Here is a 15,349-nt window from a genome sequence, read left to right as displayed (position 1 = left end):
AAGAGCAGCAACACAAGCAGCATCCTACAGTTACAGAAACTTCCCCTGTTCGAAAGGAACCAAATCCTGCTGCTTTGGACCAAATCCTGTTCACAGCTGTCTGATGCCAAATTTTGTCTCTGATGCTCCACTCACTGAGTCCTGTGCAGAACTGGTACTAGCTTTAGTGGGAGCTCACTGGTACACTGAGTTTGAAGAGTCACATGTGATCTCACCAACAACTGTCTGCATGTTGACTACTCCTCATCACTCTTCCTTCTGTCAAGATGCTTTACTTGAAAGAGCATTTGCGTGGGACCAGACTGTGGGGAGGAAATGAGGGTAAAACTAAAATGGGGTAAAACATATATATTTCAGTGAGCACAGCTGTTGGATTCTGATCTTGTGTTGGGTCATTTTAAATAGTGGCACAACCTTCCCTAAGGGGAACAGGATTGGAGCAGCCGCAGAGCTTATTCAGGGAAAGAAGAGGTACAAGAAAAAACACTGTCAACACTGTGCCTGTATCAGAGGAATAGAATAGAATAGAATAGAATAGAATAGAATAGAATAGAATAGAGCATCCTGAGTTGGAAGGGACCCACAAGGATCATTGAGTCCAACTCCTGGGCCTTCACATGACAAACCCAATAATCACACCATGTGCAACAATTACAGCTGTCACCTTTAAGCAGCACAGCTCTGTTGGTTAAGTGCCTTAGTGAAGACCATGAGTAAGGGTTGAAGATACAAGACTCAATAACTTGGCTGCATTTTCCTTTCTCTCCCTCCAGCCAGGCTGGGAATCTGTGCTACAGCAAGCTAAAGATGCTATAGAAGCTCAGACCTGGGCTTTAAGCAGCTGTTCACACAGCAAAGCACCTGATGTCTTCAAAACTGCCATCCTCATCCTCGACTCTCACAACACAGCATCTACCCAAGCAAACAGGAGCAGGGAAAGGTCACTGGCTTTTCTGCTACAGTGCTCAGCTGCAGCTGCTCCATCTGCCTTTGTGTCCTGTAACAGTAAATGAAGAAACCTTTGTTGTAGAACCCTCCTAAAGTTGCAGGCTGGTGTCATGGTCTATGTACCAAACACTCAAGATAGTAAATGGAAAAGGGAGGAAAAGGCTGTCAGTCTTCCTTGGACCAAGAGAAAAAGCCTTATGATAACTGTAGGAAACCTCGGAAGTGTCTCTGAAAGGCAGCCAAGTGACAACATTAAAAATCCCTTTTATGCCCACCAGTGCTCACATTACTTCCTTAAGTGTCCTCTCTCCCTTGTTCTTTTCAAGCTGTTTCTCCAGGACCTCCTCTTCAATATTTACAGTGCTTTGGGAAAGAAACACAAGATTTCTGCCTTTGAGAAGCAACAGCTCAAGTGTAGCTTAATAATATTAATCCCATGCTAAGGACCAGCCCTGGGGTGAGCATCAGTCTGGATTTGTTCTAAGGTATATTAAAATCCAGTGAAGAAAAATCAATACTAACCACAGATGTATTGAGATTTAGAAAATACTAAATACAGACTCACAAGAAGATCCTGACATGTAGCAACAGAGCCTTACCCAGCCTGCAGGGCTCATGATAGTGATTCTGCCCTTTTATTCCTCCTCAAATTGAAAGCAAGGCTGAGTCCTTTTCTTCAGAAGGGAGCCAGATTCTCAGCTTTCTCTTTTAAAAAATAAAAACTAAACAAGGGAGTGATTAAAAAAGCATTTCTGGATGTATTTCAGCACCTGTGCTGTTAGATTGGCAGTTTCATGAGGATATACATGCTGTATGTTGCTACCAGGAGTACCTAACACAGGTCACTGAGAACACTGGCCTCACAGAGCTTCCAGACATGTGTTATCCCACTGGCCATGTTGAGCTCCACTGCATACAAGCCACTGCTTGACATTCACTGACACCTGAATAAATTTTCATTGTGATTTCCTAAAGCAAGGGTTAGGAAAACTCTGTGCTTACAGAAAAGTGCCTAAAGCAAGCACAGATGGTGCAGGTCTCTTGTTCAGTGGGACAAGATGCAGAGGACCTGCATGGCACAACCATCTTCTGGGAATTCTTATTTGCCTCCCCTGCTGTGGTTTAACATGGGAAACTACTTCTAAAGAGCAGAAAGCAACCCAAAGCAGCCCAGTCTTTGCCTATGGAGCCATCAGTAAAAGGAGCACTAGTGACTGATGTGTGCATCTCTTTGCTCTTGACTTTTGTACCTTCCCTAAAGCCCAGTTACAACTTTTGGGCATGGATAAGTAAACAGATCACACAGGACAAATGAAAGTCTTTGCCTACAGGATAACTAGTTGAATTCTCTGCAGCATGTCAGTAATCCTCCATGTCAGTCTTGTAACTTATGTGGATCCCTTGATTTTCAAGAGAAGATGCTATACCTCAGGGATGCTGCTCGAAGCCCACCAAGCTCCAACATCCCTGTGGCAAACGGGTCCTTTAGCAATAACAACCTTTGAAGAGATTAAGAGAAATTTTCCCAGTTGTCAGCTGTAGCTGCTGGGTTTAGGACTTACATAACTTGTGAAAATCCTCTCTTCGGGCCTGATATGTCTCCGGATTTCACATTCATTTGGCTGAAGGACTGTGATCCCATCATCAGAAAAGACATAGAACATATTCCCAACACTCAGGCCTTGAAGGGGGATAAAGCAAAAGCAGTGGGATTTTTTTTGGTATGTATCCATAGCTGTTAGGAATTCTTTTACGAACTCACCCTCCTCCCCCAAAAAACAAAATGTGCCTTACATAAAAGTTGGTCATTTGGATGCAGTCGGTGCATTCACAAAATCAAATTTCATGTCACAATGAGGGCTTCAAGGAGTGAAGAGGTACAGACATGTTCAAAAATGCATTGCCTTGGTGGCGGTGGTTGTACCCAAGTAACTATGGTCAGGTCTTGTAAATAGGTACCAAAGCAGGATTTGACCACAAGAAGCCCCTCTATCACACTAATAACTCCCTCAGATCATGAATCTGTTTTTTTGCTCTATGATTTCATTGAAACCATCTTGTTAATAATTTGAGCACTGAGAACAAAGCTTTAGTTAAAACTTATCTGAAGGTCATCTTGGTACAGAGGCAGCTTGTTCTCTTGTAACCGTGATGCAAAATGGAAGTGCTTAACATCTGTTTCATGAATGAAAATACATAGATTTTTCTGTTTTCTTAAATCAGGATGAACTAAGTCCAGCCACCAAAATAAATACATTTTTGAAATCTTGCAAACTGTAATTCACAAATGTGGAGTAGTTCAGCATTGCAATAGCACTCATTTATCCAACTGGGGCATTCCATGAGGTTTGGCAAACTGGCTGATTGTCACAGCTTTGCTGTTAGGAGATTGTATTTCATCATTTCTGCCATGCAGAAATGCCTTAAAACACTGATAATTTGGTTGTTCTTCAGCTACATGCAATTGCAGTAACAAGCATCTTTCAGAAATGTCCAGGATCTTTTCAAACACTCTAGTACCAAAGATCCAAGCATTGTTTCATCTTTTTCATACCACCACCAGTAAGTGTTTGCAATGACCACTGTCACCCCCAGTAGTGTTGATAGTGTACTTATCTGCCAACAATGTGGTGATGTGATAATTTGTAATTTATAATTAATTCCATTTTACCCATGGAGAAATAAGGTCCCAGTTCTATGGATCTGAACAGCATTCAGTGTTAAAAATTCCCTTGGCTGGCCCTGTGGTGGCAGCTTCAAACACCACTCACAGCGACAGAGTTTCTCACGTTCCTTAAGTGTTTGCAGGATCGAGATCTAAATCATTGCAAGAAACTTCACAGAAAAAATATGGATAATTGGGATAAATGCATTTTTGTCAAATTTTTAAAATACATAGGCTAGAAGGGGATTTTTGGTGCTAACCCCCCCTCTTTTGGTGCCAAATAAGTGGCTTCAGAGTACAATGCCCCGGTGTGTGGTGTTTGTTGCACTGACAATGTTCAAGCTGAATCTCTCTAAACCACAGCACAGAAATCCCCCAGTTAGGGCATCAGGTGGGTACAGGAGCTGTGATCCTGAAATGTGATGCCACAGTGAGGGATCATGCACATAGGAAGAAAACTACCAAAATTCCATTAGGAACTAAGTTATTTTGTGGACTAAGGGTTATTTTTTTTCCAAGTATATTGGTAAAACATTTCGCTCGGGCACTTTGGACCAAAACCTGCACTCCCAGCATCACACAACTCCCACCTGCTTCAGTGGGATTTGAGTGAACACATCAGAGAGCAGAATTTGACCCTGGCCTGGAATGAGTGCACATATTCCATGAGTGAAGGATTTTAAACCTAAGAAGTGGAAACAGGCAGGCAATCAATTATGACCACTGTGAAGATACTTATTATTACTTTCATTCACGAGAATAGTGTGATTTTTGTCTGACAATCCTATTACAATGAGGGTGTATTTAAGAAGTAAGACCTTAATTAATCACAAAAATACTTTGATAATAATTTTACTGTAGTAGGTTTAGAGTCAGTGACTTGGCAAGTCCCACAACTTAATTTACAGTAAAATGAGTTCAAGTTTTTCTGTCGAGTGGTTAAAATATGATACAAATTACAGATAGCATTCAGGTACACTCTTTTATAAAAAGTGTATCCATTTAAATTAAACCATCTCTTTTTTTTTTCCTGGAGATTGATATTCACACAGATTTTTAGATCAAGCAGATTTTTTACTAGACAAACTACGTGTTTTATTGTGACTTATGAAGCATTTGGCAAATCTTGATTAAGGTACATCCTAAACAATCTCATGGACATTGCTAAAACTGACTCAGCTCTTGATGATAGCTCTGCATCTCCTTGTTCCAGGGAATGATTGAGGTGGGCAATGGAATATTTTGTGTTATTTCTTCCAGTGAGACAAGTACTCAATTGGGAATTGGGGTACTAATGGGGAGGGGTTTTTCTTTTTTTCCTCTTTGAGTTGAAGACATTTCGGGTTGGATGACACAACCAGTTCAAAAACTAAAGGCTTTATGAAAAGGTAATATAGCTAATCTGTATGGCAAACCCCCCATAATATAACAAACCCCCATTAAGAGTGGGGAGGGTCTCCTAAATATACCAGTCCTTGTTTGATCCATTCCAGATGAAGTTGACTTGAACATCTTTATTTTTAAAAACTTCAGGAGGACATGTGATGACAAGAGTTTATTTGAGGAATAGAGTCTCCATCAGTCTATATTTGTACTTCTCTCCTTCAAGATCAAAGGGCAAATTTTTCCCTGTGGAATACTCTCTTCTGATCTGATACTTGACTAATTTTCCTCAATTTTCCTCAATTTAATCTAAATGCTTGGAAGTATTTTAGAACTTAAATTTGGTAACAAAAAGGCTTTCAGCTTCTTAAGTGCATACATTCATATACTGCTGATTGCCTACTGGCACAAAATGCTCCTTTTGTCCATGTATAAAGCAAACAGTGCTCACTGCAGACATCAACACTAGCATGAAAACACATCTCTGCCTTACATTTGGGCTACTCATGGTTTTCTCTGTACAAAATTAAGGACTAGTTTGTGCATTGAGTAAATACTGCTCATGATTCCAGCCCCAGGTTTAACTGGCCAGTCATCCTATGTGCACTCATTTCTTGAGGCTTGTGTGTGGTCTGAAGGGTTTTGAGAACAGACTGACAGACTGACTTTTAAAATGACCAACTACTTATGTTAAAAGTTTGACTTGCAGCAAAAGCTTGTTCTAAATCATATTTTCTTTAGGCATTTTCCCAAAGCTTTAGTTAATACAGACTTTGTGGACATGAGGGTGTGATTATTTTAGAGCTCAAATCTAGCAGTCCACTTGTTAATATTGCTGCTTACCCATAAGTTTTAATTTTTAATAGAATTGAAAGAATGCATTAAAATGTACAACCAAAAATACCATTCCTGTCTTCCAGCTTTCTCTGTGCCAAGATTTCACATGCTGAACTATATTTGATGGATTTTTTGTCTAGAATGAATGTGCTCATCAAATACTACAGAACAACACAGGCAGAGGAATAAACCAACAGATACTGAAAACATCAATGTTTAGAAACATCAATGAGAAATCTGCTTTTACTGCCCAGGTTTTGCCTCTACACTGCTCATTCATTTATTTAAAATGTGCAAGGATGATAAGCAGTAGGTCCATATTGTTTAGCAAAATTATTATAAGACTCTGCAACCAACTTTTTAGCTGTTCTTTAAATACTACTGTATTTCTACATCTGGTAGGGTCATCCAACTGCTTTCTTTCAAAAGGAGCATAAGGGATGCTGTATATAAACAGCCATGTAGCATCGTGCAGATGATGCTGCACTGATTAGAAGCCCTAGAAATTTCATTTCCAAGCAGAAGTGAAATAGCAGTTCTTAGTGCCCATAAGGCCATTTACAGGAACATCAGCAGTGAAGAGACTCTTCATGGCCATGCACCAGGTATTTGCAGATAGGGTATTTGGGAAGAGGTGCTGGGGAGTTGTTTTATGTGGCTGTGCCATCTTTCATGACCTTCAGCCAGCTGCACTTGGCTTGGATTGGAAGGGACCTTACCAACAGTAAGACAGCTGGAGTGTATCAGGTGTTTGCATACCTGGCCCAGACTGCACTGGTCACTAAGCACTGGCATCTTCCTTCTGCCCCTAGAATCCTTAGTGCTTGCCCCAAGTCATCCAGAAAGCTCCACACTCAAGGCATGAAGCCCAACCATAATTTTGGGTACCTGGAGGCACTACTTATGAAGGGATCTTTGCACTCTCCAAAGGCAGAGTGACTGTGCAGCCCTTCTTGGAGGAGGAATGGGAGGGAGGAGGAGTGTTTGCAGTGGGCAAGAAGATGTGGCTGAGAGCAGTTTGTCACTGCACAGAGACCTTTCCCACACAGCTGGATGGACACAAGGTCCCAGTTGCCTCATATGCAGCTGGCAGATATAAGAACTGGCTTATGTCTGGACTTCAGCCCCAGAACCTTCCTCCAGTGAGTAGACACCCTGCTCACAGGGCTTCAGGAGCCTGAGGTCACAGGGTCCCCATCCTCACACCGGGACTCCACACCTACTGAAGCAGATGGACAACATGTGTGAGAGCCCCTTGGGCCACTGCACGATGCATCTTACCAGGTATTTTGGAAATTATGACAGCACAAGCATGAACAAAAATCAGATTTTTTTTTCATTTCAAGTGACTCCATAATATCTTTGAGTCAATTAGCTGCTTAGGATATTGGGGTGTTTTTTTCTAATTTGGCTTCCAAGATACACGGATGTTGACCTTGTGCAGGCCACACTATAAATTTGATCAAACTAGAGATCTTAACTGCCAATTAAAACAAGGAGAAATGGGGCAACCTTTACTCTGCATCGATTTAAAGGATAGAGGGGGGAAAAACCTGTTGTGGTTTGGGATTTTTTGCCTAACAGTCAAGAACACAATTTCTGTTGCTCACCTAGAAGACATCAATACATGCTACTGAAAAGGAAGAGCTTGAATTGCCTGCTTAAATATGCAGTGTATTGAATTTATGCCTTACTTGTTCAATTATGGTAATTTGGGAGCACTTCTGACACTTGTGTGATTGTTAATGCAGCTTGAGAACCTCAGGTTACTCACATTTGTGGCAGTATATATAAAATTCATAATTTTATATATTTTATGGTCATCTATTATTTCATAGTGGGAAAATGCAAGAAATTAGAGGTATGAGAGTGACATCTCTTATTTGAATAATTTAGCCTTGAAATGTCTGGTCTGTACCTAATCTGGTAACTGTGAAAGTTGGTAGGGTTAGTGGCAAGTCAGTGGAGAATGGCCCATCATGGAATTATTAAAGCAGACAAGCACATTATGACTATGACAAAAGAACTTTACTGCAGTACCTTCCTCTCGCCACAGTATGTTTGCAACTGCAGCATCAGAATATTGGGAAATCCAGAAAATAATCAGGAAAAGAAAAAAAAACAAGCAACAAAACAATGTCAAAACTTTCATTGTAGCAAGTAACTGAATTCATACTCATGTTTACATGAACTGGTTAATTGGTGAAAATTTTGTAACATTCATTTAAATAAAATATCAGGAAAGACAGAGAGTTCTAAATACATTTGCTCCTTCTAGAGACAATTCAGAAACTTTGACATGGGAAAAATCCTCCCTGAATTGAAGGCAACTTCAGCCTGTACAAAGACCAACGACTGACTAAAGAGAGGCTGTTACCTTCAAATGCAGCTGGAAGTATGTTACAGGCTGTGATTTTCTGTGCGGGTTCAATAAGGAAACATGACATGGAATTAAGGAATCATTAAGGTTGGAAAAGACCTCTAAGATCATGAAGTCCAACCATTAACCCAGCACTGCCAGGTCCACGACATCTTTCAGAAGAAGCCTGAGTCTGGCAGCTATAGCAGCTACACATTTGGCTGCATTTTTTCTTGGAACTTCAAGCAACTGCATTCTCTTTCAGGATTCAGATTCGCTTTCAAAGTACACCTGCATCTGAATTTCTGTTTAAGACAGATCCAATTATTTCTCAACATACTGTAATTTCCCTTGCTCAAGTATTCAAGGGAAAACGACCGATATTAACAAGAGTACATAAATCCAGGTAATGAGGAATAGAATATATTTTCCAAAGATTCTCCACCAGAGCCCATATTTATGGATAACTTTGTTTCTAATTCTTGCTCTATATTAACAGGCAGAAAAACAGCAAAAATCCCATTTGCACTGTGTCTTTTAGTATCATCATAAACCCAGGCAATCTCCCAAGTAGTTAAGATGGCAGAATTAGGAAGGATCAGGCCCCTGGGAGCTTTTCCACTGGGGCAACTAATCACCTCCTTCAGTAATTGTGTTTTGGGGACAGTGCAGTCAAGATAACACTGCCACACTCCTCTGGGAGACATGCAGGAAGAATGGTTGGGAGAATATTTGTCTTTGAAGTGGAAGATAATTTCACACTGAGACAAACCTATTATGCTAGTCGGTGATGCAAAAACAGGTAAAATAAATAATTTAATCACAACATTTCTCAAATGTCTAAATAGTTGAGAACTTTGACTGGTAAATGGCTTCAAAAGAGCAAATCTTGTACAGAAATCATTGAAATTCATATTTCGAAACTGCATATAATTCAACAAAGTATTACATTTTGGATTCTCTAATATCCAAAATTATTGGTAATTTGTTACTCTAATAAAGCTGTTACCTACCCCACACCCAGTGTACTTCTGGCACATGAAAGGTACCATCATCCTGGGCAAGATTTTACCTTCTCTGCATGATTCCTACCCAAAAAAGTATCCAATCTCCCAATCAAAGTGCAGTCAGAAATGTCATTACCTTAGATAAGAGTCCCACATACTTCCTGCAATGGCCTGAACTATGAAATTACATGTATATCACCACATTTAAATACTCTTTAAAGAAATAAATACATGAAAAATTAAGCTTACGGGTCTTTCTTGCTGAATCTTCAATGAAAAGTGAAGATATGTCCTCGTCCACTCCCACCTCATTTTTAGCAATGCAGGTGTAGGCACCAGTGTCTTCATACCGAACGCTACTGATATGAAGCTCACTTCCATTTGCTGTAAGAAAGACACTCATAAACAGTGTTCCTTACTGCTGCTAATTGCTTTTCCTGCCCTTAACTCTCTTCCATCACTGCAGCTGCCTGGTGATGGCTCAACAGGGTGTCTTCACCCCATCACATTTCCCCATATGTAACTAGAGGTTTTTGGGGATTTTCGTGGGAGCTGATGTTTATCTTCTTTCCATTAGCACATACACTCCACACAAAATTGAATTACATTTCATTTATTTCTTCCTCTTGCTAAAAAATTGCTCTGGTTTTAGTGAAAGAAAATAACTTAAATTTTGCAAACTGCTTTTCATCAGGTCACCAAAAACTTTAGTTTGGGAGGAGTCTCTACAGTTCCTCCTACGATTTTGTTTTCTGGAATGGGACTGTCACCTAAAACCTTTGGAAGATGTTGAGATATTGCACCCAACATGCAGAAATGTCAGAGCTGCCAACACTGGCTGAGGGCTCCAATCCACCACAGCCAGACTGGGGCAGGTGTTGGGAGATTTTTAATATTTTTACACAGAAAATTGCAAAGAAATATTTTTGCCTTTCACTGTGTCTGTTGCATCCTCAATTGTACAGGGACCAAAAGTAGTCAAGAGTCTGATTCCTTCAGCAGAGCTGAGTCTGATTTGCATCCAATGTGGGCTTAGACCTGAACAAATAATTTAATGAATTTCTTTTCAAATAATTTAATGCATTTCTCTTCTGATGTCCTGCACACAAGGAGTGAGGCAGTGGAGAAGCAGGCAGGCTGTCTTTGAACAGAATGCCATTACCACTTACATCAATCAATACTGTATTTCCAGGGAAATTCACAGGAGAAAGAGATAAAAAGAAAGAACAGGGGTTTTGCAACACGATTTCCAACAACCATGGCTTAGCAAAGTACAAGAACTTCTGGTTTAAAGTGCAAAATAATCCTCCTTAATCCCCGTCTACAATACTTTAATTAATCAAAATTCTGTTCTTACCAAGGAGCGATAGTTGTTTGGATAGTTTTGGCATGATATCAATGCCGTTCTTTAGCCAGGTAATTCGGGGATTAGGGATGCCTTCAGCATGGCATTTGAGGCTTGCTGACACGCCAGGCTCCTGTGCCTGTGTTTCGGGGTAGACGCGGATCACCGGTGGCACTGCGGGAAACAAGGAATTGGGCACTTTACACTCATCTGCTGGTGCCACCCCATGCCCACGGCTCGAGAGCTGCTGCCATCCCACAGTGCTGCGAGGAGATCTGAGCTGAGAACCAGGGAGATGAGCAATGTCCTGGCTTTCAGAGCAAGCTACAGGAATGAGTTCTCTACAGCTCACCTTTGGGGGCAGAAAACAATTTCCCTGAGGCACTGGCACAGGTTTCCCAGAGAAATTGTGGATGCCCCATCCCTTGAAGTGCTCAAGGCCAGATGGGATGGGGCTTTGAGCAATCTGATCTAGCAGAAGGTGTCCTGGCCCATGGCAGAGGGTTGGAATGAGATGATTTCTAAGGTCCCTTCCAACCCAACCCACTCCTGTCATCCTTTGATTCTATAACAGAAAAGACTAAACTAATATAGCAATGCCAATGCCAGGAGCAACCTTGAGATCCATTTGTGTATTTAGACCATTCTTGCTTGTTCTTGCTTTCATAAAGTGACTGATTGAACTTATTAGTTGTATTAAAGCTAATAAGGGTTTTAATCCAATAGGTGAGGCGGGTACTCACATATTTAAAAATTAAATTAAATTCCAAATCTTCACTGAATCTAGAAAGAAATTGGAGTTCTTTCCTATTAGAAGTAGCTTAATATTCAATATATTAATTGAATATCCATCAGGAAGTAGCCTGTGAATTCACTAGCTCTTATTCTGAACAAATAAAGTGTGCATCAATTACTTCACCTTTTCACTAAGAGGTTTTCAAAACGTGACTTACCTTGTTTCAGGCAGGACCCTCTGAACTATTTAATATACTCAATTGGCAGAACTGCTAATTATATTACAATTTCAGAGATGTTCATTGATTTTCAATCATGTTGCCTTCACTGCTCAAACCAACAAGGCTTAATATCACCCATTAACTATTTCTTAACAACTTACTCACATACTTTAAAAGGAATTAGCAATATTGCAACATCAGTGAAAGATCTCAGTGGGACTCTTTCAGCTCAAGGGACAAATAAAAGGAAATGTGTGGATATGCCATACTGTGGCTGATGGTATTTGTATTTCATAATCAAGGGTCCAAGTTCTCTACCAGATTCAGAGATTTGGGGAGTGCAGCTGTAGCTGGCAAAACTACAGTTTTGTAAAACCACAGCCAGAGTCCAATGTGGATGTGATATGTGGGGACCCAACTTCTTCCCCAAGAAAAACGAATAATTGCTGCTGGCACTGGTGGAGGACAGAGGAAAATTTGTGGGATGTGTTTTAGTTTGGGGGTTTTTCTTCAATGTTTTTTGTTTGTTTGTTTTTGCTTTTGCTTTTGAGAATATATGTCAATAACAAACTTTCAGAAGTGACTGGTTTAAGTTATCTAACTCTCCACTCTCTTTTTATATAGCATATATAATATCATTAGGCTCCAGGATTATAAAAATTAAATTATCTTAACAGTTGCTTTAGAATAAAATGAAAACTGGATTTGCAGCTTTCTATGCGTCTATATATCCATATGGGGATAGTTTAAATAAATACATTCACCAGCATACACTTTCCATCTTACTATTTCTATTTTTTATGGGTCTTACCACAGAGAGATGTATTTTACTTCTGTCTTCTCCACCAGCTGCCAAGCATTAACCCGAGCTGAGTCGTCAGCTTGGAAGGAAATCAGCCACGACAGAAAGCCCTCAAGTCTACTTGGGTTTTATAGCCTTAAAAGCAAGAGACTGTTGAACTGTAATCTGAGAGGAAATGCCTACGGCTGACTGGAGAGGAAAAAAAGAGGGGACTTCTAGCAAAGGAATAGCTTTGAACTCCACCTCTGCACTGGACCTGTAGGTTGGTTCCCTGTCTTCTATTACCTTTACTTGAGAAAAAAGAAAATGTGTTGTAAGGTGCAGAGCAGTGAGCAAAACACCATCCAAGAGCTTTTTAATCAGGGGCTTACCAAAAAGATTATGTTTGCTTTATTAAATTGAGTTTTAAATTTGTAAAAAAAAGCATTTAGTACTATTTTATCTCCTTTTCTCTCTATTACTGTCCCTTTTGCAGCTTCTCCTGACTTTGGGAGGTGCCAGATCAAGGGGAAGGTGAGCAAGGGAGGAGACCTGCTGCTGAGGATGCTGGTGGCTGGCTGAGTCACCCTGTGTTTATGACAAACAGTGCAGAAGCAATTCAGGGGAATTAGACCAAGAGTCAGGAACTCCCCATTTCATCAGTACCTTAGAAAACTAACTTAACTTTCTCTGAGTCAGTGTCTCCAGGCATGATATGATAAAGGTAGTAATTTTGGTCCACTTTGACAGAATTTTATGAAGGTCCTGCACTCAATGCTTGTCTCACCTATGATTTGCTTGCTACTAGTAACATTTTTAGAACAAAATGATACAGGAATTGAGGTCCTTTGAAAGCTTACGTGATTCATCCAGACTCATAGATGAGAGGTGGTGTGTCTCCTACAAATGCATGGGAAAAAAAAATTACAATATCCAAGGAGGTTTGATGTTCAAATCCTGGTGAAATCAACTGACTTGGCCCAGATCCCACATGGTCAAAGGCACCAAATCAATTTTTCTCCAAGCCTAGTGTCTTCTCACCTGCTAGTTCTCAGAGAGAGCCCATCCCAGTCATCACCTATTTAATGCTCTCAAAACCAGCATGGGTTGATGCTCCCTTATGAGGGTTTGCTTTAGGCTTTCCTCTTCATATGGGCACTCCTCTCAGGGCCACAGCCACCATGCCCCCCAGCACCCAGGCACTCCTTTGCCAAACAGACTGTGCTTTCATCTCTCAGCCTTTGCCTTACATCTTGATAGCCTACATGTGAGCAATCCACCTATTTTACCTGCAGGGCTGAAAACACAATAGATTTATACTGCAGAAGGTAGCTCAGAGGTCCTAGATGCTGAATCAAAGCTCTGCATGAAGATTAGCTTAACCTGAAATTCTAGCAAGGTGTCTTTTCAAGAGTGATTCATAAGGAAACTGCTTGTTTTCACCTACAGAAAATATGTGTTGCACCTCTACTCCTCTTCTCTTACCATGTTCCTGCTCCTTCCATTTTGAAACTTTTTATTTCTTCTCCCTTGTCTTACATAATTCATTACACAGGTAAATTATTGCATGCAAATGTCTTGTGATAACAGCAAACTGCAGAATGCAATTTTATTGTCCTTGCTACAAATTAATACATTCCAAGTAAGCACATTTTGCTTTAAACTTGCAAAGATTTCAGCTCCAGACTTGGGGATATATGGATTACCCTTTGCTTTTTCCCTTGGTAAATATATATCATTGCTAACCATTACTGTGTCTGCAGCCAAGGGCAATATAAAAATGCCATTATCTTAAGCAAAGTAGGAAAAAAGAGGCATTCAAACAAGCTCGAGATTGGGTAGATTGCCTACTACTGCATACTGAGTAGCACCTCACTTGTGAGCAGACCAATTCATTACAATAAAACAGCTCAGGTGATAAAGCACACGATGAGCACAGATGGTGGCACCAAGGCCCAAAGAAATACTTTGCTGCTGTAGGAGCTATATACTCCAGGGTGTAGTAATAATTAACAGATTAATCATTTACTTGAGATGTTTTACTCTTTCCATTTATGATTTGAAAGGAGTTTGCAGCATTATATTTTCTCTTGAAAAGCCACATTAACAAAACATCCGTACTCATGACATCTCTCTGTCACTGGAAAATTTGTCCTATTGGACCTTTCTAATTGGGCTGAGGATCAAATGGCTTTTTAAAACTGTTTTCAAGGAATACAATATTCTGATTTATGCTGATGTTTTCCAGAGTGCAAGGACCAAGGAAAATGATGCCCTGCACTCAGCAGTCTCTTGATTTGCAAACTATCAATTTTCATAGTTGATTACAATTTTATGAGATTCTTTATCCTCAGCAACTCTTTTTTCCTCCTGAAAGTGATAAATTGCTTTTCCTCCCTACAGTTAGTGTATGCTGTACACATTTCCCAGGCAATATCCATACGTAGGAGAGAACATAATTTTCCCACTGTTCTTGGCTTCTCCTGATCAAAGATATCAGCACGCAAGATGAATTTTTCATTCTTAAACTGTTTAAACACTGCCTTTCAGCACTTTCTTTTCTTCCAAAGATGTTAAGGCCCAGCTGTATAAATACACTGACTTAAATTTTACCACTAACTGTGAATCCTAAGATTGATAAGCTCAATCCAAACCTCCCACATCACACAGACTGCATTTCACATGTGTGTTGCTTGCTTCTTGCCCAGATGTGAGGCAGTGGTTGGGGCATTCATCTGGTGGCCTTCACATTTTCTGCCTAACAGGATTCTCATCTCTGCTTGTCACAATGAGCAGCTGGATCTGCCTATGCTATTTGGGATATCCTGAACCAATGAAGGGAAATACTGCATTAACATTCAGCAGCTGAACAGCACTAGACCTCCAAATCCCAGAAACTTCTAATGTTAAAATTGGGCTCCAAACTTCCTAAGTAAGCTTATATTTCCTAATTTTCTTTATCACTTAATCTATGTAACAAGCCAGTGTTACGTTCTAAAAAGAGGCAAGTTGGTATCTGCCTGTGCAGACACAGCAAGCTTGAGAAGGGTTGGGAATAAACCCCTTTA

At 40.3% G+C, this 15,349-nt stretch overlaps 1 protein-coding gene across 1 annotated transcript in view; it reads right to left on the bottom strand.

The window, feature by feature from the left end:
* Positions 1-15,349, bottom strand: part of FSTL4 (follistatin-like 4) — a gene marked incomplete at its 5' end in the record, with an annotated part of 37,588 nt that overhangs the window by 8,004 nt on the left and 14,235 nt on the right. Inside the window, 4 exons of the mRNA XM_009084442.1 lie at positions 2,511-2,629; positions 7,874-7,900; positions 9,449-9,583; positions 10,557-10,718. Of these exons, the coding sequence (XP_009082690.1) occupies positions 2,511-2,629; positions 7,874-7,900; positions 9,449-9,583; positions 10,557-10,718 (443 nt within the window). The remainder of the gene's footprint in view (positions 1-2,510; positions 2,630-7,873; positions 7,901-9,448; positions 9,584-10,556; positions 10,719-15,349) is intronic.

Source organism: Acanthisitta chloris, unplaced genomic scaffold (genome assembly GCF_000695815.1).
Source record: "Acanthisitta chloris isolate BGI_N310 unplaced genomic scaffold, ASM69581v1 scaffold17961, whole genome shotgun sequence".
NCBI classification, from domain to species: Eukaryota; Metazoa; Chordata; class Aves; order Passeriformes; family Acanthisittidae; genus Acanthisitta; species Acanthisitta chloris.
This window is presented reverse-complemented; position numbering and strand designations above follow the sequence as displayed.